The sequence below is a fragment of the Rhincodon typus genome, unplaced genomic scaffold (assembly GCF_021869965.1).
Source record: "Rhincodon typus isolate 14 unplaced genomic scaffold, sRhiTyp1.1 hic_rhity00002473, whole genome shotgun sequence".
NCBI lineage: Eukaryota > Metazoa > Chordata > Chondrichthyes > Orectolobiformes > Rhincodontidae > Rhincodon > Rhincodon typus.
This window is the reverse complement of record NW_025968111.1, coordinates 1-25,000: the sequence shown is the minus strand read 5'-3', so window position 1 is coordinate 25,000 and position 25,000 is coordinate 1. Positions and strand designations below refer to the sequence as shown.

The window sequence follows — 25,000 nt, the reverse complement described above, 5'->3', positions numbered from 1 at the left end:
AGGTCAGACCAGGAAAGGATGGCACATAACAGCCGGCTCGCTTCAGGATCTCCATTGTTCGGGTTAGCTTTTTATTCCTGCTTTATTAATTAATTGAATGTAAACACTCCAGCTACCATGATAGGAGTTGAATTTGTGTCTTCAGAGCAGTTCTGGTCTTTAGATTACTGATGCAGTGACATAATCACAATTTACAGTATGCTTGCTCTTTGCTCTAAAGCTTGCGGTTTAGAGAATAAGCAAAACAGTTCAAGCACTGGGCATAACATTAACAGCTTCCTACAAGAGGGAAGCACTGGTTTGGACCGAGGGAAGCATGAGAGAATGGAACCAAAGTCACTCATGCTATTCATTTCAGATTTCTAGCAATGGCAGAATTTTGCCCTGACACTCACTTCTGATCTACTTTTGTAATGGACAAAACGTCTAAATTTAAAGCATAAACACATTTAATATGCAGCTGGCCCCCTGTTTAAGTTGACGTAGTTAAACCAACATCTGAAAAAAACTTTGTGAGCTAACAGCACTGTAATTATTTATTTGATTTCACAAGCACACTGACACAGCAGCTGCACTTTTGTACTGGTTTGGCTTTGTTTAAACCATTATGGATTATTTCAGGCTCAGAGCAACAAAGGCAAGTGAAGATTGAAAGAGGAAACCAAATTAAAAAAGATTATATCTTACCAAACAGGTACTGCAAAATATGCTGAGGTCCAAGTGCCCAGATTCAGCCAATTCCACGATTGTCTGTGATGCAAGAATAAATACAACAGTAAAGGGTGTATTATTTAAAATATGCATATAGAACATAATTGCTGGACCTATATTTATATCTTCCATTTAACAGGGAAAAATGTTACATTCACAAAGAACACAAGTTACTTGGCTGGAGTCACCATGTCTGCAGTGCTTTCAGAGAGAGATCATATACAATAAGGCAATTTGGTTTGAACAGACACTAAGATAACTTGCTTCAGGAGCGACAGCCCTTTGCTCGCTTTCTCTCAGAAATTTGAAAATCAACTCACAGGCCTCATCCCTATTAGTGAAGGGTTCCTACAGGAGAAGTCTTCCATTGGGCTGCAGCAATGAATTCATAAAGGAGAATTCAAAACCTACACCACTGTCTCCAGCAGGCAATATCTCAGAGTAAGGGGTCACCCATCTAGGACAGCGATGAGGAATTTCTTCTCTCAGACTGTGGTGAATCTGTGGAATTATTTGCCACAGAGGGCTGTTGAGGCTGGGTCACGAAGTATATTCAAGGCTGAGATAGATTTTTAATCAGGAAGGGAATCAAGGATTATGGGGAAAAGGCAGGTAAGTGGAGATGTGGATTATCAGGTCAGTCATGATCTTATTGAAGACAGAGCAGACCTGATGGGCTGAATCTCCTATATCTTATGCCTTTTGTGGTGTATTCGTTGTAACACTCCTATACTAGATTTATCCTGTCCCACTTGGGCTAAAGTCATGTTTTATTTAGGCTTATTTTATGGACATACTTGATAAGGATGCAACTGCTTTGAGGAGGGTAGAGATTCACTGGAATGATTCCAGGGATGAGGAATTATAGTTGAAGGGATGGATTATGAAATTGAGGTTGTTTATCTTGATACAGAGAAGTCCAGCAAAGCTGTTTAAAACCACGAAGGTGTTGGATAAAGTATTGAAGCTTTCTATTTCCCAGTGGCTGAAGAGTTGCTGTTGGAGGGCACAGATTTCAGGCTATTGATTAAAAAAATCCAGAGACAACATGAGAAGTTTTTTTTTGAGAAAACAAGTGATTAGAAATTGGAACGCACTGTCTCATAAGATTCAACCGTAGTCTTCAGAAGAAAATTGTATAAATAGTTGAAGGAGGAAAGGGATTAAAGGCAGACAGTCCCCAGGGCATGATGGCCTAGATCCTAAAGTCTTAAAGGAAGTGGCAGCAGAGACAGTGATGCATTATTCCAAAATTTCCTAGTTTCTGGAAAGGGTCCAGTGAATTGGAGAAATGTTAATATCAAGTCATTATATAAAAAAGGGAGGCAGAAAGTAACAAACAATAGAGCAGTTAGTTTTAATATCATTGGGAAATTATTATTATGTATTTCTGGACTTCCAGAAGACATTTGATAAGGTGCTGCACAAGATCATCACACAGGTTAGAGGTAATATGTAAGCTTGGAGAGAGGACTGACTAACCAACAGAACAGAGACTCTGCTGGCAAGCTCTAACTAGTAAGGTGCTACAGGGCTCAGACTTTACAGCCCATCTATTTACAATCTAAACTAATAACTTGGATATAGGGATAGAATGTATTCTGGCCAAATTTGCAGATGACAACTAAATAGCTGGGAAAGTAAATTGCAAAGAAGAAATAAGAAATTTACAAATGGATATGTGAGATTATCCATTTTCATTGGAAGAATGAAAACAAGCAACTTGTCTAAATGGAAAGAAACTTCAAAATGCCTCCGTTGGGGATCTGGGTTGCCTCATGCATGAATTGCAGAAAATACCCTAGATTCTGGAAAGGTTTCAGTGAATATAGAAAATGCAGGTATAGCAGGTAATAAAGAGGGCAAATGGAATTTTGGTATCTCTTGTGAAAAAAATAGAGTATAAATATTATAGAGTACATGGTGGAGCAGGCTCAAGAGGCTGAATGGCACCCTCCTGCTCCTAGTTCTTATGTTCTTAGTTGAGGTTTTGGAGCTCAGACTCATTCATGTGGGAGACTTGAGGATACTTTGCTCTGTCCTTGTCCACAATGCACCTGATCCTCTGACTCTGAGGAACGGAATTACATTTCCCACCACACTCACGCTAACAAATGCAACTGGCATCACTTACAAGTTAGTTTTGATCATCTGTGCTATCAAATCAGGCAGAAATATTTAGTTGAGCAATCAATTAGCCTGCTTTGCCTCAGGGAACATTTACAAACAGTGATGTAGCCAGCATTCTTGTCAAGTTGGCAGGTTTTGTAGGTCATTTTTGGAGTCACTTAATACCTTGCTTAGTTTTGTTTAATTATTTTACCCCAATGATAGAGTTACTAAATCCCTCAGGATGAAAGGTTTGGAGAATCATATGTCTAAAGTCATTTGTCGCTCTCAAGTGCTCAACATCTACCTCATAAAATTACTAAATTAATTGCAGCACAGATAAGTGTGAAGTATTACATTTTAAGGATAAAAATGAGGTGGTTAGATATTATTAACAATAAGAATCTAAACATAACAAAGGCACCTGAGAGTATAAAAACACAAATCAAAAAGGGTTTGATAACATCAACATTGCTATTTAAAAAAATCCAAACCAAGCCACGAGGCCTTAATTCTACATTTGAAAAGTAGGGAAGTTATGGTAAGCTTGATTCCAACTTTAGGAACTGAAGTAGGTCTTTGAGTTTGATCTGCCATCATTCAATGAGGTCATGGCTGATCTGTGACCTAACTCCATATACCTGCCTGAGGCCCATATCCCTTAATACCTTTGCTTAACAAAAATTTACCTATCTCAAATTTAAAATTAACAACTGATCCAGCACCAACCGCTGTTATGGAAGAAAGAAAACCTCTTCCACCCTTTGTGTCGAAATGCTTCCTAACATCTCTCCTGAATGGTCTGGCCCGAATTCTCACACTATACCCCTAGTTCTAGAATCCACAACCAGTGGGTGTAGTTTATCTTTATCTACCCTGTCTTTTCATGGTAATATCTTGAAGACTTTGATCAGATCATCCTATAGCCTTTAGCGTGGTCCTGGTCGCCATTATTAAAGGGACACAGAAGAAGTGAGGAAGGTGCAAAGAGGCTTATGGTGATGATACCTAACTGTGGGGAGAAGCCATACCTTTCAGAAGAGCCTGAGAACAGCTGCATCTCCTTCCTCTTCAAGAAAGTTGTGGTGATGGTGTGGTTGTGGTGGTTGTGGGTGGGGGAGGGAGGGTCACCTGATCAATGTTTATACAATTCTGAAAGTTTTCAATACAGTTGACAGAGAAAATAATGTTTCCTCTTGTGGGGAAGAGCATTATTGGAGGCGATCAAAATAGATAATCACCAAGAAATATAATAGCAAATTCAGAAGAAAGGTCTTCACCAAACAGTGGTGAGAAAGTAGAACTCACTACCACAGGGAGTGGTTGAAATGAACAGGAGATTGTTTTTCATTCTTTTCACTGGCAAAGCCAGCATTTGCTACATGTCTCTTCATAAAAACATAGGAGCAGAAGTAGGTCATTTGGCCCTTTGAGTCTGTTCTCCCATAAGAATAAGATCATCCCTGATCTGATTGTGGTCTCAACTCCAACTCTGTCTGTCTCTCATAACCTTCAGTTCTTTGTCTATAAGAAACTGTTGCAAATGAGTGGGGGTGTAGTCACATGCAGGCCAGACTCTCATACCCTCCACATGAAATGCTCATTTCTTTTCAATTCTGGCAGCAAAGTGTTGCCGTTAACCACCTTTACCCATCAGTATATCACAGATTAACATCCTTGTCTAAACTTCACAGCTTCACACATCAGACAAGGATATTGTTGCCTCTCACGTCTGAAAATTGGTAAACAAAGGATACAGAATAACAAAGAACAGGATGTCCCTGTATTAATATAGTATATGGTTTACAGTCCAGTTAATCAAAGAGATGAAGATGGAATAACTCCTCTAGTTCTGATAAATTATAAAACTGCCAAAATAGAGGAAAGTTTCATTAAATAATGAAATTAGATAACCACTCATCCTTCATTTTAGAAGGATGAGGGGGCATCTAATTGAAACTTACAGAATACTGAATGGCCGGGACAGAATGGATGTTGGGAAGATGTTTCCATTGGTAGGAGAGACCAGGACCCGAGCGCACAGGTTTAGAGTAAAGGGAAGACCTTTTAGAACGGAGATAAGGAGAAACTTCTTTAGCCAAAGAGTGGTGAATCTATGGAATTCACTGCTGCAAAGGCCAGGTCATTGAGTATATTTAAGACGGAGATAGGTTCTTGATTGTCAAGGGGATCAAGGGTTACAGGGGGAGAGCAGGAGAATGGGGTTGAGAAACTTATCTGCCATAACTGAATGGCGGAGCAGACTCGATGGGCTGAATGGCTGAATGGCTGAATTTCTGCTCCTATGTCATATGGTCTAAATATTTGTAATCCTTCCAAGGTTAGGTTGATAGCTTTTGAACACAGCAATTAAATCATTTGCTTAAAAACACAGATAATGAGCTGAAGAGAAAGGGTTCTATTCATTTTTTGGACTTAAAATTATAATCACCTGCAAATGAAACACTGGCATGATTTTAATTCAACACAAAATACAGCATTCCTTTTAATAGAATCTGCTTGTTAAAAGGATGGAATTTATCCCTTTGCTAAGGTTAATTCACATACTTTTTGACAGTACATGAATTACAGTCACTGATATTCCATCCCTCAGCTACACACATTATTCAATAGTGTGAGTGATAAGCAGTGTGGGACATAGTTACTGTGACCCAGTGTTCCCTTAAAAAATATTTTCATGGATTATAATGTAAGATTTATACTTTTGGGAACTACAAACCACCTTCTACCCCTTACCTTCTTCTTCTGCTCTTCTGTGGCTTTAATGACTCCTGGGTCTGACTTCCATGACTTTCCAAAATTGTAGAACAGTCCTACACTATTGACAAGAAATGGGAGGTGAACTGTCAGAACAGGAAGATGTTTTTTGGTGTTAAGGAATTAAAGGCTTAGGGACCAAAGTTTGGAACTGTAAGATTTATTCTTTCTTTCCATCACATTGAAGCTTCACAATAGTGAGTTCTGTAATGTATGCTTCCAGTACGTACAATATGTATCAGTAAACTTCTCACAGTCAGGAAGGAGACATCCATCCAGACTGAGGCACAGCCTGAGCGAGTGTATTGCATGGGGAATTTGAAGGCAGGTGGGAATTCAGTGCAGAGTAAAAGCTTTTTGCTTGCTTTTTTCAAGCTCATAGCTTCTAAGGCTTTTTTTTAGGATAAATTTAGGATTAACAGGATAAATTGAAGCCCAGGGTCAGGGGCCCAGCACAAGAGAGTGACACCACAGGTAAACCATTACTTGGTGATAGCTACTAATTTGACTATCTATTATAGATTACTTTCAGGGTGTGACGATGAGTGAGGCAGGTAGAAGAATCCAGGAGGTCGTGTTGAAGGAGACTCAGCCCCTGAGCTTGTCTAACAGGTTTGAGATTCTTGCTCCCTGTGTGGATGAGTGGGGGCTGTAGGGAGGATGAGCAAACTGACCATAGCACTGTGGGACAGGAAGCCATACAAGGGTGGGAGAACAGAGAAATGAAGGTGTAATCAGGACTAGTATAGTGAGGGGAATAGATACTGTTCTCTGTGGCCAAGATCAAAAATCCCGAGGGCTGTGTTGTCTGGCTGGTGTCCAGATTCAGCATATCTTACTTAAGAACCTGGGAGTGGGAGGGGTAAGATCCAGTTGTTGTGGTCCACGTAAGTACCAATGATATCAGTAGAAAGAGGAAAGAGGTTCTGCTGAGGGAATATGAGAAGCTAGGGGCTAAATTAAAAAGCAGAATCCAAAAGGTAATAATCTCTGGATTACTACCTGTGCTGCAAACACAGGGTCAACAAGATTAAAGAAGAAAACATATGGTTCAAAGATTGGTGTGGGAGAAACAAGTTCAAATTCATGCAACATGAGCATCAGCACTGGGGATGGAGGGAGCTGTTCCGACGGGATGGACTCCACCTGAATCATACTGGGTCCAGAGTCCTGGCGAATCATATACCTAGAGCCGTGGATACGCCATTCAACTAAATAGTTGGGGGTGGGGAGGGGTGTTCAGTTGCATGGAAAATTATGGAAGGAGGGCTCAGCAGAGGTGATTAAAGTCTCCAGAACAAGTAATTGGAAAGTGACTATGGCAAGGGTCAGGAATCTAACTTTGGACACAACAGATAAGGGGGCAGTCAAAACAGGACTGAGGGTGTTGTACTTGAATGCATGCAATAGATGTAACAAGATAAATGTTTCTATGCTTGTATGAGCTTGTAGCTCAGATTGAAATTGGCAGGTACAATACTGTGGGTATCACATGCAAGAATATATGTCCTATTAAAAGTACATATGGGCAGAGGGGACAGGGTTGCCTTGTTAGTAAGAAATTAAATTCAATCAACAGCAAGAAAGGACATGGAGTCAGAAGGTGCAGAGTCAGTGTTGGTAGAGTTGAGGAACGACAAAGGAAAAAAGACCATGATGAGAGTTATGTACAGGCCTCCTTGCAGTGGTCCTTACAACAATATGGTTGACTCTTAACTGCCCAGGCCACTGTGCAATTCATCCCATGAATGAATAAAAAAGCCAGGATGCGGGGAAGAAAATAAATCAGGTGATTGAAAAGGTATATAAGAAAGGCACTATTGCTATAATCATGGGAGACTTCAATCTGCAGGTGGACGAGGAAAATCAGGTTGGTGGCGGATCTCAAGAAAATAAATTCATGGAAAGTCTACGAGATGACAGTTTTTGAAGCAGCTAGCAGTACTGCTTGGGGAGATAGTTTGGGAGGCAAGGCAGAAATTCATTCCAAGGAAGAAGAAACATACTAACGGGAGGATGAGGGAATCATAGCTGACAAAAAAAAATCAGGAACAGCCTAAAAAGAGAAGAAAAAGCAAAAGGTATGTGAAGATTAGCAGGAAACCAGAGGATTTGGAAATCTTTAAAAACCAACAGAGGATAATTTAAACAGCAATAAGGGGTGAGTTGATGAAATATGGGAGTAAGCTAGTGCGTGATAAGAAAGAAGATTGCAAGAGTTTTTTTTAAGCTATCTAAAAGGTAAGAGAGAGGCAAGAGTGGACATTGGACTACTGGTAAATGAGGCTGGAGAAGTAGTATAGGGAGGACAAAGAAATGGCAGAGGAACTGAGTAGGTATTTTGCATCAGTTTTCACAGTGGAAGACACCAGCAGTACACCAGAGCTTCAACAGTCAGGGGACAGTGGAGAGTGTAATGGTCATCACTAAGGAGAAGGTGCCGGTGAAGCAGAAAGGTCTGAAGATGGTTAAAATCACCCAGACCAGATGGACTACACCCTAGAGTTCTGAAGGAGATAACTGAGGAGATTGTGGAGGCATTGATGGTGATCTTTCAGGAATCACTGGAATCAGGGAGGGTCCGAGAGGACTGGAAAGTGGCAAATGTAACACCCTTGTTTAAAGAAGGGAGGGAGATACAAGAGGGTTAACTATAGGCTGGTTAGCCCCTCCTTGGTCATTGGTGAGAGTTTGGAGTCCATTGTTAAGGATGAGATTGTGGAGTACTTGGAAGTGTAAGGTAAAATAGGGCAGAGTCAGCACAGCTTCTTCAATTTGGGTCAGTGGGGGGGATTTGTGCCTGACAAATCTGTTAGAATTCTTTGAGGAGGTAATGAGCAAGCTAGACAAAGGAGAGTGAGCAGATGTGATCTATTTAGATTTCCAGAAGGCACTTGGCAAGGTGCTGCACAGGAGGCTGCGAAATAAGGTGAGAGCCCATGGTGTCAGGGTCAAGGTACTGGCATGGATAGAAGATTGGCTTTCTGGCAGAAGGCAGAGAGTGGGGATAAAGGAGCCTTTTAAGGATAAAAGGATAAAGGATGGCAGTTGGTGACTAGTGGAATTCCATGGTGGTCTGTGTTAGGACCACAACTATTCATGCTATACATTAACAATCTGGACAAAAGAACTGAGGGCGTTGTTGTAAGTTTGCAGATGACACAAAGCTAAGCAGACAGAAAGGTAGTATTGAGGAAGCAGAGAGGCTGCAGAAAGACTTGGACAAGCTTTGAGAGTGGGCAAAGAAGTGGCAAATGGAAGAGAATGTGGGAAAACAACAGGTTAAGCACTTTTGTTGGATGAATAGGGGTGTACACTATTTTGTAAATGGGGAAAGGCTTTGGAAACCTTAAGTACAAAGGGATATTGGAATCCCCAATTCAGGGTTCTCCTAAGCTTAACATGCAGGTTCAGTAGGTAGATATGACAGCAAGTGCAGTGTTAGCATTTATTTCAAGAGGACTAGAAGACAACAGCAGAGATGTACTGCTGACACCGTATAAGGTCCTGGTCGGACAGCATTTGGATTATTGTGAGCAGTTTGGGCCCCATATTTAAGGGAGGGTTGCTGGAGTTAGAGGGGATCCAGAGGACATTTACAAGAATAATTCTGGGGATGAAGGACTTGTCATATGAGGAGCAGTTGAGGACTCTGGTTCTGTACTTGGAGTTTAGAATCATCCACTTGTGACACAAGTCAGAATACCAAACCCAACACAGCTGGAGAAATGCATCTTCCCAATTGGTACTTGATGAATATCACCATCCTCACAAACACCACCTCCACCAAATCTCGCCAAGAGAGAAACCCATGGGAAAGGAATAATCAGACCAACTTTAAAAGGATATCAGTCCACAGCCAGAAGAACCATGTAGCGTACATCCAGAATTTGGTTGCCAGATAGATTCCAAGAGGCAGTGCACTGTGCATAGAGTGATCAAAGAATGATCTGAAAGAGACAATAATTTCAGTACAATTCATGCTGCTCTTGCCTTCACTGTATTCATTGTCTCCAGAGTCTCACGTACAATGACAATGGGTTAAATAAGTGTACTTTTTGTTGTGTTTTGTTTAAAATCTGAGAGCTCTTGTCCTACTCACACTCATTGGAATCACAGAATGGTCACAACTCAGAAGGTGGCCATTTGTCAGCTCAAATCTGGATGCTGCTCAGGGGATGTGCATTTGGATTTGGACGACTTTAATTATTGAGGAATGACAAATGGTGCTGAATATTGTACAATCACCCACTTTTGACCTTATGATGGAGGGAAGGTCATTGATGAAGCAGCTGAAGATGGTTAGGCCTAGGACACGACCCTGAGGAACTCCTGCAGAGATGTCTTGGAGTCGAGATGAATAACCTTCAACAACCACATCCATCTTCCTTTGTGCCAAGTATCACGTCATCAGTAGATTGTTTTCCTCCCGATTCCCATTGACGCCAGTTTTGCTGGAGCTCCTTGATGCCACACTCAGTCAAATGTTGCCTTCGTCAAGAGCATTAAGTCTAAGCTCACTGACAGTGTCTCAGTTCCTCAGATAGCTTTCAGTTTGGTTTTGTAACTAACATCAGATTATCACTATTTAGAGTTCTGAGGAAGGGTCGCTTGACCCGGAATGTTAACTCTGATTTTCTTCTTCACAAATGCTGCGAGACCTGCTGAGCTTTTCCAGCAACTGCTGTTTTTGTCACTATTGACACCACTGTCTGAAAGGAGTACTTTAGTAGTACCTGTTTCTCATGGTGTTTAAAAAATATAATTCTTAGGATACAGGTATTACCTGATGACTCAATGAATAAATACACCATGTGATCAGTGCAGACCTCAATATAACTTACTGTCTCTTCCTAAAATTCTACACAAGATTTATTGCACATATCATAAGTGATATTTAGAATGGATTGCAATCAACTTGAGTATAAATATCAGATTGAACTTAAGAACAGCAATATGTTTACCGAACAATGTGAAAAATTTGGAGTGAACGGGAAACAGAAGTCTCAAATTGCCAAGTTTCACTTCAATCACTTACTTTGACAGAAACTGCACCATTGCCCAGACTCCACCATACATGAGTCCCTTTATTAACCAGGAATCAATGTCAAGATCAGCAATGAATCCCATCAACCAGATCACTAAAAATGGAGTTCCCAGCATCACCTTCTGACGAAATTCCTGTTGCAAAAAAAATGCAGTAACATGTGATCAAAAGACAAAACAAACATTTTTTTAAAAATTCAAAGAGGAATTCCAAACTTAGTAAAGTCAACCCCTGTTTTTCAGTGGTACATTAATGAATGAACAGGTGAAGGCATTCAATAAAATACCTGCTGCATGTGTTCAAGTCACCAAATGCACGCTGTCTCAAGTATTTTCAATTCAAACAAAAGAATTGCATCATCCTTCCAATTCCAACATGCAAGCATGAAAATATTACTGTCTTACATGTAATTAATTCCATTTATTAATTTGCATCGTTCCTCCTGCGTAGGTCAGTCACTGAAGATTAATCATTACAGCATGGTGTAAATAAAACTTCCATACATTTCTGGATCAGTTTATTTTTAACTATCAAATTTAATTTAAATAAATGCTAAGAGCCCTCAAAACATAATTTTGAGAATGTGGTAATGCTTGTTAGTTCATTCAAAACTGAGTTTTGGAGGCTGAGTCAGCCCTGAGCAACAGCAAGGCTCCGACAATAGCCCTCAGTCATCCCTGAGCACAGTGATTTGCGTTAAACCGTAAATCACTGCCTAAGTTCACTGTCACAGTTCACTGGAGAATTTAATAAACTTGTTTTGTCTTAAATCTCATCAAATAGTCACTTGGTAGAACTTTTTGCCAGTATGTCCCCACGACAATTAGTGGCTCAGAACCCTCCAAAACCAACAATTTTATTTTGAAAAATGTGTCATTGGATATAAAACACTTCGCGAAATCCTGACGTCATGAAAGGTGCAACAAATCAGCAAGTTCTTTCTTCCTCCTTTTCATCTTGCTCACCTTGTCTGCCTTCAGCCTTTTTAGGAAAGAAGGACTGTCAAAGCCTTTTGCTTGCCTTGCTTCTTGTAGATGGTTAATCATCCAAACATTTTTCCTCTGTTTAGCAAGATCTAATGGTGTTTCACCCTGTGAAAACAGAAAGTGCATGCAGAAACAAAAACTGGAGTTTCACATCACATGCTTGTAAACGGGACGACTTTTCAGTTGTCAACAAAACTGGAAATTAGAAAGAGGAGCAGGATTAGTCTACTTGGCCCTTCAGGTCACCTCTGCCATTCAATAAGATCATGATCTAATTGCCATTTCAACTTCACCTTCCTGCTCGTCTCCATCACCTTTGACTCCCTTGTAGATCAAAAATCTGAATATATTTAATGACTATGACTCCAGAGGTACAGAATTTCATAAACTAAGGATCCTTTTCTTTTCAATTCACTCGTGGAATGTTGGAATTACTGGCTGGCCAGCATTTATTCCCTGTCTCTCGCTGCCCTTGAACTGAGTGGATTGCTAGGCCATTTCAGGGGGCAGTTGAGAATCAACCACATAGCTGTGGATTTGAAGTCATATGTAGGCAGACAAGGTGAGGGTGGCAGATTTCCTTCCCTGAAGGACATTAGTCAGCCAAACGGGCTTTTCTGTCAATTGACAATGGTCGTTAGTAGTTTCTTATTTTCAGATTATTTTTATTAAATTGAATTCAAATCTCACCTTCCGCTGTGGCAGGATTTGAACCCAGGTTTCCGGATCACTACTTGAGTTTCTGGATTAATGGTCTCCCAATAATATCACTAGGCCATCGCCTCCCCTAAAGATATGTTTCGTCAGCTTAAGTAGTAGATTTTCTTTTTGGTCATGGCATGTGATTAGGCCAGCATTTTTCATCCATCCTTAATTGGCGAGAGGACAGCTCATAATCAACTCTATCACTGTGAGACTGGGGTCAAATAGAGGCTATACCAGGTAAGGATATCAGATTTCCTTCCCTACAGAACATTAGTCAATCAGACAGGCTTTTATGACGATTCACAGTGGTCACATGGTTACCATAAGGCAAGCTTTTAATTCCCAATTTTATCGATTTCAAATCTCACCGTGTGCCAAGCTAAGATTGGAACCCATCTCCCATATTATTTGCTTTGGTTCCTGGAATGCAAGTCCAGTGACATTAACACCATGCCACTACTTTGCCAATTCTGAAATGGTGTCCTCTACTCCAAGACTGCCCCAAAAGGACAAACATCCTTCAATAAGATCACCTATTATTCTTCCAAATTGCATTATACAGTCCAAACCAGCTCAACCTTTCCTCATAAAGCAAATCCACTATCAAGGAGTCAGCCCAGTGTACCTTCTCTGAAGTACCTCTAACAAGTATGATAATGTACAAGGCATGATTAGGAAGTTTGTGGGTGACACTAAATTAGGCGGTATTGTGGACAGCGAGGAAGGTCATCAGAAATTGCAGCAGGATCTTGATCAACTGGGGAAGTGGGCCAAGAAATGGCAAATGGAGTTTAATATAGATAAGTGTGAGGTGTTGCATTTTGGAAATTCAAATCCAGGTAAGAGTTTCATGGTGAAGGTAGGGCCTGAAGGAGCATCATGGAACAGAGGGACCTTGGAATTCAGGTGCACGGTTCTCTGAAAGTGGAGTCACAGGTAGACAGGGCAGTGAAGAAGGCTTTTGGCACACGAGCCTTCATCAGTCAGGGTAATAAGTATAGAAGTTTGGAAGTTATGCTGCAATTGTATAGGACGTTGGTGAGGCTGCATTTGGAATATTGTGTTCAGTTTTGGTCACATTGCTAAAAGAAGGATGTTATTAAACTGGAAAGAGCGCAGAAGAAATTTACAAAGATGTTGCTAGGACTCAAGAGATTGAGCTATAGGGAGAGGTTGGACAAACTAGGACTTTTAGAGCACAGGAGAGTGAGAGGGAATCTTATAGAAGTGTATAAGATCATGAGAGGCATGGATAGAGTGAACGCACTCAGTCTTTTTCCCAAGGCTGGGAAATAGAGAACTGGAGGGTATCAGTTTAAGGTAAGAGGGAAAAGAATACATGGGAACCTGAGGGACAACTTTTTTTACACAGAGGGTAGTATGCATATGAAATGAGCTGCCAGCAGAAGTGGTTGGGACGGGTACATTAACAACATTTAAAAGGCATTTGGACGAATGCATGGATAGGAAAGGTTTAGAAGGATATGGGCCAAGTGCAGGGAAATGGGGTTAGTGTGGATGGTCATTTTGGTTGGCATGGACCAGTTTTGGGCTGAAGGGCCTGTCCCAGTGCTGTAGGACTCTATGACAAAGTACATATTTTGTTTAATTCATCCATAGGGAGCATGGCTATGACTGGCTAGGCCTGTATTTATTGCCGATTCCTAATTGCCAGAGGTCAATTAAGAGTCAACTACATTGCCGTGAATCTGGAGTCACATGTAAACCACATGCCAGCTCAGCTGGATAGTTGGTTTATGGTGCAGACTTTCAGCTTCCTGGGAAGTCCACTTTACTGAATACTTAAGTCAGTGGAAAAAAAAAACCAAGTCCTGAAAGGGTTCCTGGTCAATCATGAGTCTTTAGGCTGTCCATCTTTTCACAACCAGGTTTTCCAATAATTAAGAGCCATAAACTCCATCGCGAACTTCCTGAAAGCTTTGCTTGTCTTTTCTCCAAACTCATTTAATTTTTCTGGAAATGGCAGGTGTCTTACAACACACATTGAAGTGTTGATTTCATTCCTTAATAAAACAATATGATTAAGCTCTTTCCAATGTAGAAAATGTCAACATCTTGGAATTTTTCACATAGGGTGTAGTCCTTAAATATTTTTTAATCATTCATGGGGTGGGGGTGTTGCTGGTTCCGCTGCACCATCTGTAATTGCCCAGAAGGATGTTAATGGTCAACTACATTCCTGCAGGTCTGGAGTAGAATGTAGGCCAAATCAGTGAAAGATGGAAGTTTCCCTCCCTAAAGGACATTAGTGAACTAGATGGGTTTTTCCCAACAAACAACAATGGTTTTGGTTCATGGTCCATCATTAGACTCTTAGATTCCAGATTTTAACTGAATTTAAATTCCATCACCTGCCATGACAGGATTTGAAGCCAGGTCCCCAGAACATTAATCCAGCGATCCAGGCAATCATCCAGCTATCACACCATGAGGCCATCCTAAAATATACGTATTTCCACAACTCTCCTTCAGTAAGGAGACACTACACCAAACATGGTCTCACCAGTGCCCTGCATAGCGTAACAAACTTTCTTACTTTTAAACTCCATTCCACTTGCAATCAAAGCCAAAGTGTTAAATTATGTTTAACGCGTCATAAGAGTATATGATGTTAAACTTGGAAACATTTTAAACAAAATAAATTCAGTCAAGAGCAACACTTCAGTTCAGGATACTGGCATCAAAATTTGGCAAAGAGCAAAATACCTTACTCCCTCTTTTACTATTCCTTAACCTTCATTCAAATTGAAAGTGAGATGCTAACCGAAAATTTCAATTGCTCTGAAGTGAATGGAAAAGATCCCACAACCCTACTAGGAGAGTGGGGACGTTATCTTTGATGACCTGGACCAAATATTTATCCATTAACCAATATCACTAAGACAGATCTGGTCATCAATAGCATTGCTGTTTGTGATATCTTGCCATACACAGATGTTTAATATTGATTACATTTCAATGGGATTTAGTTGGTTGTATAGCAATTTGATATGTACTGACATTGCAAATGTGCTATTAATACAAGTGTTTGACACTGACTACTGCAAACATTTAATAGATGCACTCTATTCGAATCAAAACCAAATGCATGACCTAACTTTGCTTAATTATGTTATTTAGCGCAAGATACATTAACTTTCACAAGTTTGTTGGAGAAATCACTGATCTCCAAACACGGAATTATTTTCATGATTTGTAGGAATAACTTCAAAGAATAAACTCATACCTTGATATTTTGAGCATCTACATTAGCCCCAGCCTCTAGCAGCAAACTGATCACGGTGGTGTTTCCTGCCAGCACTGCCCAGTGTAATGCTGTGTTCTTGTGGTACTTGTCCCCAAGACTCACTGACACATTAAATGTGAGCAACAGTCTTGTGGGATCCACACTGAAATGCAGAAAACAACAATAATGTTGCTGGTTCAACAGGCTGGGCATCAGCTCCAGTAAAACAAAATGAGAAAATCAGCCTTGAAAAATTGGACAGTCATCTTTTTTGGTAAGATTTTAAAACAATTCTAGTCTTGCATTTATCAACAATGAAAAGGTTATTACAAAAAGAACACTACAAAGTTCTCATACTGATGGTGATACAAAATTTTCCACTTTAATCAAGATAATAACATTTGAAATTTATAGGTAATTCAAAAAAATATAATAGATAAATACAAGACACTGCTTCACAATTTTCAGACCACAAACTTGATAAAGTTATAAGGTGGGGCTACTTCTCTCAAGTAATTTGGGAAGAAGCGTGGAAGGAAGCTAGTAATGGCAACAAAAGACAAATTCTCAGCCATTCATTGCTATTTGCCCCACATCACAGGCACAGGAGCAGGCCATGCAGCCTCTTCAGCCTGTTCCATCAAACAAGAAAAGGGGGTGTCCAGAAAAATGCACAAAGCAGTAGGGAATAAAAATATACACTGATACAGTGAGGTGAAATAGGGTTATGGGACATCCTCATGCGCGCACTGTTTCTTTACTTTCCTTCAGTTGCATGTTATTGTGGGTAACTCACCTCAACAGTGCTAAACGGAAGTGCTCATCTGAAGCACTTTTGAGGATATGGCCACACAGAAGGATACGATAGCACTTTGTATTCACACAGAGTTTCAATGCAGTAGATACAGTGTAGAATTTACATAGTTTTTTTTGCACAAACAATGTAATATTACCATTTTGGGGGGATGGAGGCAAATACAGAGAAATGAAAATTGCATACCATGTAAAATGAAGACAAAAATAAAACAACAGTTAAAATGAAATTGAATAAAGGTTATACTGGGTTAACATATAGTATCTGAAGGACTCAGGCCAGAACTGGGTTGAATCTATTGTTAGCTGATCTCAGTCAGGGTGTGCCTTTGAGGGGCTATGACCAGCACTAGGAAACGCTGAGCCAGACAGGGAATAAAAATGGACAGTTGCCATTTTTCAATTCTAACACTGTCATCCCTGCGAGATATTTGCAAATCTAAACATTTGGTGAGGGCAAGGCTGGGCTTGGTTTTACCTCTCATGCATGAATGGCTCACCGGCACTTGCAGTCTAGATTCACAGATGAACCACAACCACACAGACACAGTACCAGAGTGTATCTCTCCAGCGCCTAATTCACACAAGATGCAGTCCCAATACCCTTGGAAAGGGAGCAGCTGAAGTGGGGGGGAGCGGAGAAGGGGTGGTGGGGTGTTGGAGGAGGAGGAGGAGGAAGGAGGAGACTTTCCCAACACAGGAGATCGGTCAGCCTGTTTCTGTGCCAGCTCTTTGATGGAACTATCAGATTTGAGCCTCTCCACTTCGCACTTTCCTCAACTGCATTTTTGTCCTTTACAAGTGCATATCTTATTCCACTTGGAAGTTATTATTGAATCTGCTTCCAACATCATTTCAGACAGTGCATTCCAGATTATAGCAACATGTAAGTGCAATACCTCAATCGCCACTTAGCTAGTAAGTGGCAGGACATGTAAGAGTTGAAACCGTTCTAACCTGTGCGTTCTATAAGCTGCCCACATCAATGGTGTCATTCCATTCTGGTCCATCATATCTACATCCTGAAACAAGTGATCAAAATAAATATTTGAAGAGGGTAAATCCAAGTACATTATTAGTGTTTTTTTGTTGCTGTTAATTTCACAGTCATTTCAGCTGCTACAATTAACACTAAACTCAAATCTGACTTCCCCAAAGTAGGGAAAAGTAGTAGGGGAATCTCGAGGAAACTTGAAACCAAGTTTTGATAGAAGCCTAACATCATAGAATCACAGACGATTACAGCGCAGGATACTATTCAGTCCATCACATCTGTGCTCGCTCTCTGATAGAGAAATTTACCTACTACCACTTCCCTGATTTCTTCCTGTAACCGTCTACAGTCTCCCATTTCAGATAACAATCTAATTCCCTTTTGAAAGATTCAATGAGCCTTGTCTCTATCAAACTGAGGCAGCAAATTACAGATCCGATCTGTTCACTCCATGAAAACATTTCTCCTCATATTGCAATTATTTCTGTTGCCAGTTACAGACGTAATATAGCCTTTTGTTCTCAATCCCTCCAATGGGTGCACCTTCATATGCCATTTAATAAAGTCTAGGTTGCTTTACTGAGCCTCTCCCAAAACATCCAGCCACCTTTAATGATTTATGCATATTTAAACCCATCATCCCTCTGTTCCAGCATCCTCTTTAGAATTGTATCCTGGATTTTGTTTTGTCAGTGTTTTTCATCCAAACTCTTCACATTTCTAATTTCTCCACTGATCAATTTTATCTCTGGAAATGAATTGCAGTGTTTTGATTCTTATTCTGGCCTCTTAGCCAGCACTGATTTTAGATATTTGCATACTGCTCTGCCAGATGGCTCTGATCTAAATTTAGACCGCAATCCAGTGGTCTGTGGCCTCCAGTTCCTTCCAAGCCATATTAAAATTAATTTGCAAATTACAAAGCCATTCTGTATATGTTTAATAATGTCTTCCTGATTGTTGTTACAATCCACTATGTTAAATACATCCTTTTTGCCATCTTTTTCAAACTTTGATCTTGTCAGTCAAATTCATTTATTTAAGTTGCAAACAAGTAGCCCAGCACAGCTGCCTATGGAATAAGATGAAACATTTTGGGGTTCTGTATCCTATGTATTACTTTAAAATACAAACTTGCATTTGTATAGTGCCTTCCAATGCCACCCGAAGCATCTTAGTGATTTGCAGAAAACGAAGTACTTTAAGTATAGACTCTGTTGTAAAGTTGGAAATGTAGCAGCCTTATTGTCTATAGCAGGCTCCCAAATCAGCAATGTCCAGATGATCTGTTTTTGTGATGTTGATAAATAATGGCTAGAATTGGGTATGTAAGCTCACCCAATGGGTGAAAAAACAGCCCAGTAGAACACTAAATTATTACTAATCTAACTGAGTAGCATTAATTTAGCAACTCAAGTACAATGTGCGAAAGTGAGAGGTTGACCACTTTAACAGAAACAGCACAGACAATAACTCCCATGTTCTACTAAATACTACCAACAAAAAACGGTCAGAAAATGACCAAAACTTTTAGAAACGTCATCAGAAAGATACAAGTAACAACTCCTTAGCACTGGATATAAATGCTGTCTCCCAGTAATGTCAAGTATGACTGTCACTACAATTTCAGGGCTATCTTCAATTGCTCATATTTAGCTTTTTAATGATCTATTTACAGGAAAAAAACTGTCAGAAAAGCTTTTTTCTCCAATTGCACAAATTTGCTCTCTGCAAGACTGATGTTGCAAATTTATCCAGAAAGGGATTCCAAAATGTCACCAATTCAATCAGACTTTCTAAAGCCTTGGTGGAGTAATCTGATTCAGACTTTTCTTTGAACAGCTGTGTCATTCATTGAGATGACGAGTTTACCACCTACTCCATATATGGGTCATAATATCTCTGAACAGGTTGATTGGAAAATATCTCCAACAGTCAGAACATCAACATGGTATAAGCCCGAGTGTTATTATCAACTGCATGTTCCTTAGCCCTTCACATGATATCACTGTCACATTATCACAGCCAATAAAAGTGTGACAGTTACAGCTAATTCGCAACAATTGAGAATACGGTAAGACTACAGTGTGGCAAGATGCACTCTACCATATCCCCAGATTCTAATTTGACTAAGTCCCAGAAACATTTTCGCACGAGGGGGAAGAGGGCTGAGAAAACAAAAGAACTCTCAGATGATGCAACATGTACTGTTGGGAGCCTGTGATTGAATTGCTAAATTTGACAACCTAAATCAGCTGGGAACGTCAGATATAAACAGAATTTCACATCCTTATGTAAGATAATTTGCTTTTATGCAACTTAACCCAGCTTGGTCCTCTGACATATATCACATACTTCATCCTCTTCCAACAGAGTTTGATTTCTGCTGTTCACACAGGGAACTTTGTCGATCTACTTCCTACCTGGAACTGAAGCAACCAAATCTGCTTCAGACGGAGCTCTGCCACAAAGTGAGATTTATGCTGTTGGTCATTCATTTGCCACTGTTTTCTTCACTGTACCTCACCATCTTTAAGTGGTGGCTGAGTAGGAACGTTTACATTTGACAATTTCACTGAACTAAATGACCAATTAATTTCTCACCCTTCAAACCATTAATCTTAAATGTGATTTACTTTGGAAGGTTGAATTTGAATGCAGAATACAGGGTTAATGGCAGGATTCTTGGCAGTGTGGAGGAACAGAGGGATCTTGGGGACCACATCCATAGATCCCTCAAAGTTGCGACCCAAGTTGATACGGATTTCAAGAAGGCGTATGGTGTGTTGGCTTTCATTGGCAGGGGAATTGAGTTTAAGAGCCGTGACTTTATGCTGCAGCTCTATAAAACTTTGGTTAGACCACACTTGGAATATTGGTTCAGTTCTGGTCGCCTCATTATAGGAAAGATGTGGAAGCTTTAGAGAGGGTGCAGAGGAGATTTTACCGGGATGCTGCCTGGACTAGAGGGCAGGTCTTATAAGGAAAGATTGAGGGAGCTAGGGCTTTTCTCATCGGAGCGAAGAAGGATGAGAGGTGACTTGATAGAGGTGTACAAGATGATGAGGCATAGATAGAGTGGATAGTCAGAGACTTTTTCCCAGGGCAGAAATGACTATTACGAGGGGGCATAATTTTAAGGTGATTGGAGGATGGTATAGGGGAGATGTCAGAGGTAGGTTCTTCACACAGAGAGTGGTGGGTGTGTGGAATGCGCTGCCAGCAGTGGTAGTGGAGTCAGATACTTCAGGGACTTTTAAGCGACTCTTGGATAGGCACATGGAGAAGAGTAAAATGTAGGGTATGCAGGGTAATTTAATCTTAGTAAGATAATAGGTCGGCACAACATCGTGGGCCGAAGGTCCTGTACTGTGCTGTACTGTTCTATGTTCTATGTTCAATGTTCTAAATGGGGCTGAGGCGGTGCAGCAATTTTGGTCGCCCTGCTATAGGAAGGATGTTATTAAACTGGAAAGGGTGGAAAAAAGATATGCAAGAATGTTACTGAGACTGGAAAATTGGCATTATAAGGAGAGGCTGGATACGCTGGGAATTTCCCTCAGAGCATAAGAGGCTGAGGGGGTGACCTTAATAGAGGTTTATAAAATCATGAGGGGGATAGCTAAGATGAAAAGCCAAGGTCTTTTCCCTAGGGTAGGAGAGTCCAAAGCTAGAGGGGCATACGTTTAAGGTGAGAGGGGAAAGATTTAAAATGGACGTGAGGGACAACTTTTTCACAAAGGGTGGTACATGTATGGAATGAGCTGCCAGAGGAAGTGGCAGAGACGGGTACAATTATAACAATTAAAAGGCATTTGGACAGGGAGATGAATAGGAAGGGTTTAAAGGAATATCTCCCAAACACATGCAAATGGGAAATAAAAACTGAAAGAACTACGGATGCTCTAAAAACAGAAGTTGCTGAAAAAGCTTAGCAGGTCTGGCACCCTTCCTCAAAACTGAGGAAGGGTCACCGGAACCGAAACGTTAACTCAGATTTTTTTCTTCACAGATGCTGCCGGACCTGCTGAGCCTTTCCAGCAACTTCTGTTTTTGTGCAGGCAAATGGGACTAGCTCAGTTTAGGAAACCTGGTTGGCATGAACAAGTTGGGCCGAAGGTCTGTTTCCAAGCTGTATGCCTCTGTGACATTAAAACGAAGTTTTTGGAACAATACAGACAAAGACAAGAGCAGAATTCAGAATGAACTGTGAGAACTATCTGAGTATTTAGGTGTTTGTAAAAGATGCTATGGCAGCACTTGCACAAGAGTAGGGGACATGTTCTCATTATTCTGTCCTAATAATAAAACAGATGAATGAATTCTTATCTTGTTGCTGTTTAAGAGAGATTGCTGGGGATGAAGTGCTTGCCATCTTTGCTTATGAATCAACAGTATCAATCCTTCAAAAGTAATTAATGGCTGTGAAGTACATTGGCATACCTTGACAACATGTTAAAATGAAACATCTTTGCTTCTTTATCTTCACTTATTCATTCATCCTGTTATGAAATTGGGTCGAGTATTCATGAACTGGAAGGTCGGAAGTTAGAATTTGTTGTAAAAATGATTGTGGGGAAGAATGCCGTGGGCCCCTTTAAGAGCTTGAGCTTTGTCTGTGCTTGGAAGTTTATAAATGCAGGGGCATAGGGGGTGCCCAAATGGAAACATTTTATATAGAACAGCCAAGCAGCACTTTTTTCCAAAACAACAAGTTTAAATTTGGCAATTAATTTAAACGAAGCACCTAGACACAGAAAGCCAACTAAATTTAAATCTAATGGTGTTGACAACCTGAAACCAATCATATTATAAGAATTTGATTATGTCATTATGGGTATATAAGACAAAGGCATTAGGAAAATCAAGGAATCATCTGCCACCTGCCAGAGTTAGTACCATTCAGTTCTCAGAGAAATCCCATCTAATTAATCAAAGGTACCACGGTATTTTAGCTCAAAGTTCTCATTGAAGGAATTATATAAATAAAACATCCCTGACAGCAGAATTAATGGAAGAAAGGTGTTTGTGAAGAGAGCGGAGATGACAGAATATTCCAGTAGAATTTAGTTTAGTGACGGAATAGTTAGTATAAAGGAGGGAAATTGTTCAGTTTGTTAGCATCTAATTTAATTTGTTCATTGTTAAGGTTAAATAAATAAAGTTACTTTTTTTTTATAAAGTGGATCAGGGATTTCATTTCCTTTAACCACTCTTTTAATAGATTACAAGGGGGAAGACAAATTTCTCTGGGTGTTTCCGGGAGTAATTATTAGAGGGTTCCCCTACTCCTGACAGATTGGGGCTTGTGTTTTAGTTTAATTATCAGAGGGGTTCAGCCATTTGTAACAATGGGATGTGTCACTGATAAGGTCAGCATTTATTATCCATTGCTAAATGCCCTCAAGCACCCACAGTTGTTTTGTTTGCTTTTGGGAGTAGTGATGCGCTGAGTTCCAGAATTCTACCCAATCACTTTGAAGGAATAGCCATATATTTACAAGTCAGGATTGTATGAGACACTTGGAGGGTTAGGAGAAACGGCGCTCCCTTATCCTTCTGGCTGGTAGAAGCCGAAAGTATAGAACATCCTGTCAAAAGAAACTTGGGGAATTGAAAGGCATATTTTAAAAATGGCACATTATACACCATTGGTGGATGGGGTGAATGTTTTAAGTGGTGGATGGGTTGACAGTCAAGTGGGCTGCATCAGTCCCTGCAATGACAATTGTTGTGCTGTTCAAATATACAAACAAAAGTAGGTTGAAAATTACCTGCCCCTTTGCAATCAGGTATGCAACAATAGAAGTATGACCAAACTGAGCGGCGAGGTGAATACAGCTACAGCCTTCTCCATCAATCAGTGATGGTTCTGCACCATACTTCATGAGATGCACAACCATGGACAAGTGACCCTGCCTGCAAAAAAATGACCCAAAAAGCATTTTATGTAAATTATTAATAAGACAAATGTTGCATTATAATTCATACAGGCATTGTTGCAGGTTTATCAAAACTTATGAAAAATTTACTTCTGTATCTTTTAATTTATTCACAGGCTGTGGGTGTCACTGGCAATGTTTATTATCCATCCCTAATGGCCCTGGTGGTGGTGAGCTATGCTTCCTGAACTGCTGCAATCATTGGGATCGAAGTACATTAACAGTGCTGTTAGGAAGGGAGTTCCAGGATTTTGACCCAGTGACAGTGAAGGAAAAGTGATATAGTTCCAAGTTAGGATGGGGAGTAGTGAGGAGGGAACTTGTATATACTGGTACTCTCACGCATTTGATGCTCTTGTTCTTCAAGATAGTAGAGCTTGCTGGTTGGAATGCACTTCTGAAGGAGCCTTTGTGAATTACTACAATGCACCTTATGGATGGTACACACTGCTGTTAGCATGCATCAGAGATGAAGGGAGTGAACGTTGAAGGTGGTGGATGTGGTGTCAATCAACAGGTTGCTTTGTCCCGGATGGTGTCAAGCTTCTAACGTACTGTCGGAGCTCTACCCATCCGGGCAAGTGGGGAATATTCCATCACATTCTAGACTTGTGCCTTGTAGATGGAGAACAATGGGGAGACAATGAAGGGAATTACTCATCATAGGATTCTCAGCCTGACCTGCTCTGAGAAGCTTAAAGTGTGGAAGCAGGCCATTTGGCCCGTCGAGTCCACACTGTAGTCCCTCCAAAAAGCAAATCTAGCTAACCTTCACATCATTGGACTGTAGGAGGTATTCGGAACACCTGGCAGAAACTCACACAGACACTGGGAGAACGTGCAAACTCCACACAGATAGCTGCCCAAGGCTGGAATCGAACCCAGGTCCCTGGAGCTGTGAAGTAGCAGTGCTAACCACTGAGCCACCATGCTGCCTTTCTGTAAAATTATTTGTTCATGGGATACGGACACTGACTGGCCTTGCCAACAATCACATGGCTGTAGGTCTGGAGGACCGCAGATTTCTCTTCCTCAAAAACATCAGCAAATCAGATGGGTTTTGACAATAATTGACAAATTATATAGTTACCATTATTAATTGCATTCAATATTAATGAATTCAAATGTCACCATCTGCCAAGGCAGGCTTCAAATACATGTCACCAGATCATTAGTTTGAGGTACTGGATTTCACACATAATGATATTCCATATGCCACCGCATCCCATTTTTGCCACTTTTGGTCAAATGCTAGCAGAGATTTAACTCAACTGTTAAGTTGATGAAAACATGTTTACCAATACAATTTAAAAAACACTGAACTCTGTGAGGATTCCAGGCTTATATTATTAACAAAATCTCAAATAGTTAAAAATATTTTCACAGAAGATTTCAAGGTTAGAGGGGGGAGAGGGGAAGCTGACACATGTTTTTTAACAAAAGATTCCAATTGATCAGAATTATTCTGGAGAGGTTTAAAATACACAAATCACAAAGTTAGAGATAAGAAATATCTCTTTCTGCCTGCATGACTGTCCTCTGATGGAAATTGGACAATTTGAGGCACTTTGGCAAGACACATTCGTAACAATACTCAATAGTTCTGCAGGCATGATAGGCAAAGAAAACTTTCCACTCCTCACTGCAGCCGAGGTGGTCAGGGGCTCA

The 25,000-nt window shown here is 40.4% G+C and overlaps 1 protein-coding gene across 1 annotated transcript; it reads right to left on the bottom strand.

Annotated features, from left to right (window-relative positions):
- Positions 1-687: 687 nt before the first annotated feature.
- LOC125481519 (palmitoyltransferase ZDHHC17) lies at positions 688-23,337 on the bottom strand (the record flags this gene model as incomplete). The annotated part of the gene is made up of 8 exons (XM_048593197.1): positions 23,165-23,337; positions 17,354-17,418; positions 15,584-15,746; positions 11,611-11,736; positions 10,637-10,779; positions 9,448-9,548; positions 5,578-5,702; positions 688-750 (listed from the first exon to the last, which is right to left on the bottom strand). Coding segments are annotated over exons 1-8 (957 nt in total), but the record flags the coding sequence as incomplete, so codon positions are not given.
- Between the last annotated feature and the right edge of the window lie 1,663 nt (positions 23,338-25,000).